We start from the raw sequence: 1,415 nt of genomic DNA on the forward strand, positions 1-1,415 counted from the left end.
GATTTAAACGTCCAGACCTGCCAGATTGTTTTCCTTGCTCGAAGAAGCAAGAAGAAATTTGTTTTTTTCGGGGAAACGTCGTATAAAACTGCGAAAAACTATATGTTTGTTGCATTTTGGGTTTTATATCATGCATAAGCTCTGATGAATGATGAAGAGTACATTTTTCTTAAAATAAAAAAAAATTCTTAAATAGACGTGCAAATACGTTAAGACCCCTAATTTACGGTTGTTTAAATTGGTTTCCATTTCAGTTATTGTTTGCGTTTTATTCCAGATTTTCCGCCGTACAAATCATGGTGGATTTAGGAGGCTATGTAATCATTCTGGTAGAAACCAAAGAGAAAAAGATTAAGCTTTATGGTAAGTGTGCAATCTAAGAGAGTGTGGGCATGTGGTACGATGGACACTAAAATTCGGCATTTGCCATTACAGGTTCGCCCGCTGATAACGATAATCTAGAAATCGGTGACGAAATTTTAGAAGTAAATGGTAAAACTTTAGAGGACGCCAATCATACGGAAGTTATTAATCACATCCATCAGGTATGTTCGATTTTTTCTATTCCGCTATAAAAATAAGCTTCGAAGTTGTGCGCTCAATTTCTTCTCTGTTTTTCAGTGTATAAGATCCAGAACAATATGCCTTCGTGTAAAGAGAAGGACTGGGGCCCGTTTAGGTAAGTCAAGTATTAATCTGCTTGTTCACGTAAAATGTAAAATAGTGGCTTTTATTGAGGTTTCATGGAAATTCGCTAGTATCCAAGTCGGGCATGTTTTGAAACTAAACATACAAGACTTTTAAGTGTAAGGTCAATTCAGTTAAAATCTTAATTTGGCAAATTCAATGATCTCAAAACGACCATATTGGCATCGAAATGCAAAGCAAAATAAGTTCTATATTGTTGAAGTGGATTCGTTTTTTTACAAACTTCTTTTTGAGTATTTCGCCTCAAAAATTTTTGGCTTTAAAAAAGACAGAATTTCCTCACGTCTTTTATTACAGATTGATAAATAGTGCTCCTATGTCGCAATAAGAACGAATTATTTATCAAAAAGTAATCAAGAACTATCACCTAGAGGGTATCCTGCGACACACTTAGGTTCAAGCTGTAAGAGAAAATCCCAATTAGTAGAGAAATTAATTTGAAAAATTACCTTGACGTTTCGATAGTTATTTTCTACTATCGTTATCAAAAGAACCTAAATGAACCTAAAAAAGAGTATGTTAATAAATTGTGTAACAATAGTAGGATAATACAGTATATGAAAATTCGCTCTGATAATGCGTCTGTGCAAATTGTCAGTTATGTGATGGTAAAAAGGTAATGTTAATTAATAATTTTGGTGTAAATTTAATTTGGGTGTATGTTTCTCTGGTCTACTTCAGATTTTAGCATAGGTAACCATGTATGA

At 33.5% G+C, this 1,415-nt stretch overlaps 1 protein-coding gene across 1 annotated transcript; it reads left to right on the forward strand.

The window, feature by feature from the left end:
* The first annotated feature begins 246 nt into the window (after positions 1-246).
* LOC125505875 lies at positions 247-830 on the forward strand. Its single transcript, XM_048670719.1, has 3 exons — positions 247-363; positions 436-545; positions 622-830. Exons 1-3 carry the CDS (start codon positions 297-299, stop codon positions 802-804), a joined length of 360 nt encoding a protein of 119 aa, XP_048526676.1. The 5' UTR covers positions 247-296; the 3' UTR covers positions 805-830.
* Positions 831-1,415: the final 585 nt, after the last annotated feature.

This window comes from Dendroctonus ponderosae, unplaced genomic scaffold (genome assembly GCF_020466585.1).
Source record: "Dendroctonus ponderosae isolate FM_Combo_2020 unplaced genomic scaffold, Dpon_F_20191213v2 Dpon_F_20191213_1, whole genome shotgun sequence".
NCBI classification, from domain to species: domain Eukaryota; kingdom Metazoa; phylum Arthropoda; class Insecta; order Coleoptera; family Curculionidae; genus Dendroctonus; species Dendroctonus ponderosae.

Coding starts and splice junctions, on each gene's coding strand:
- LOC125505875 (XM_048670719.1), top strand. CDS start 297: ATGGTGGATTTAGGAGGCTATGTAATCATTCTGGTAGAAACCAAAGAG. Junction 364..435: donor GAAAAAGATTAAGCTTTATG/GTAAGTGTGCAA, acceptor TTGCCATTACAG/GTTCGCCCGCTGATAACGAT. Junction 546..621: donor TTATTAATCACATCCATCAG/GTATGTTCGATT, acceptor TCTGTTTTTCAG/TGTATAAGATCCAGAACAAT.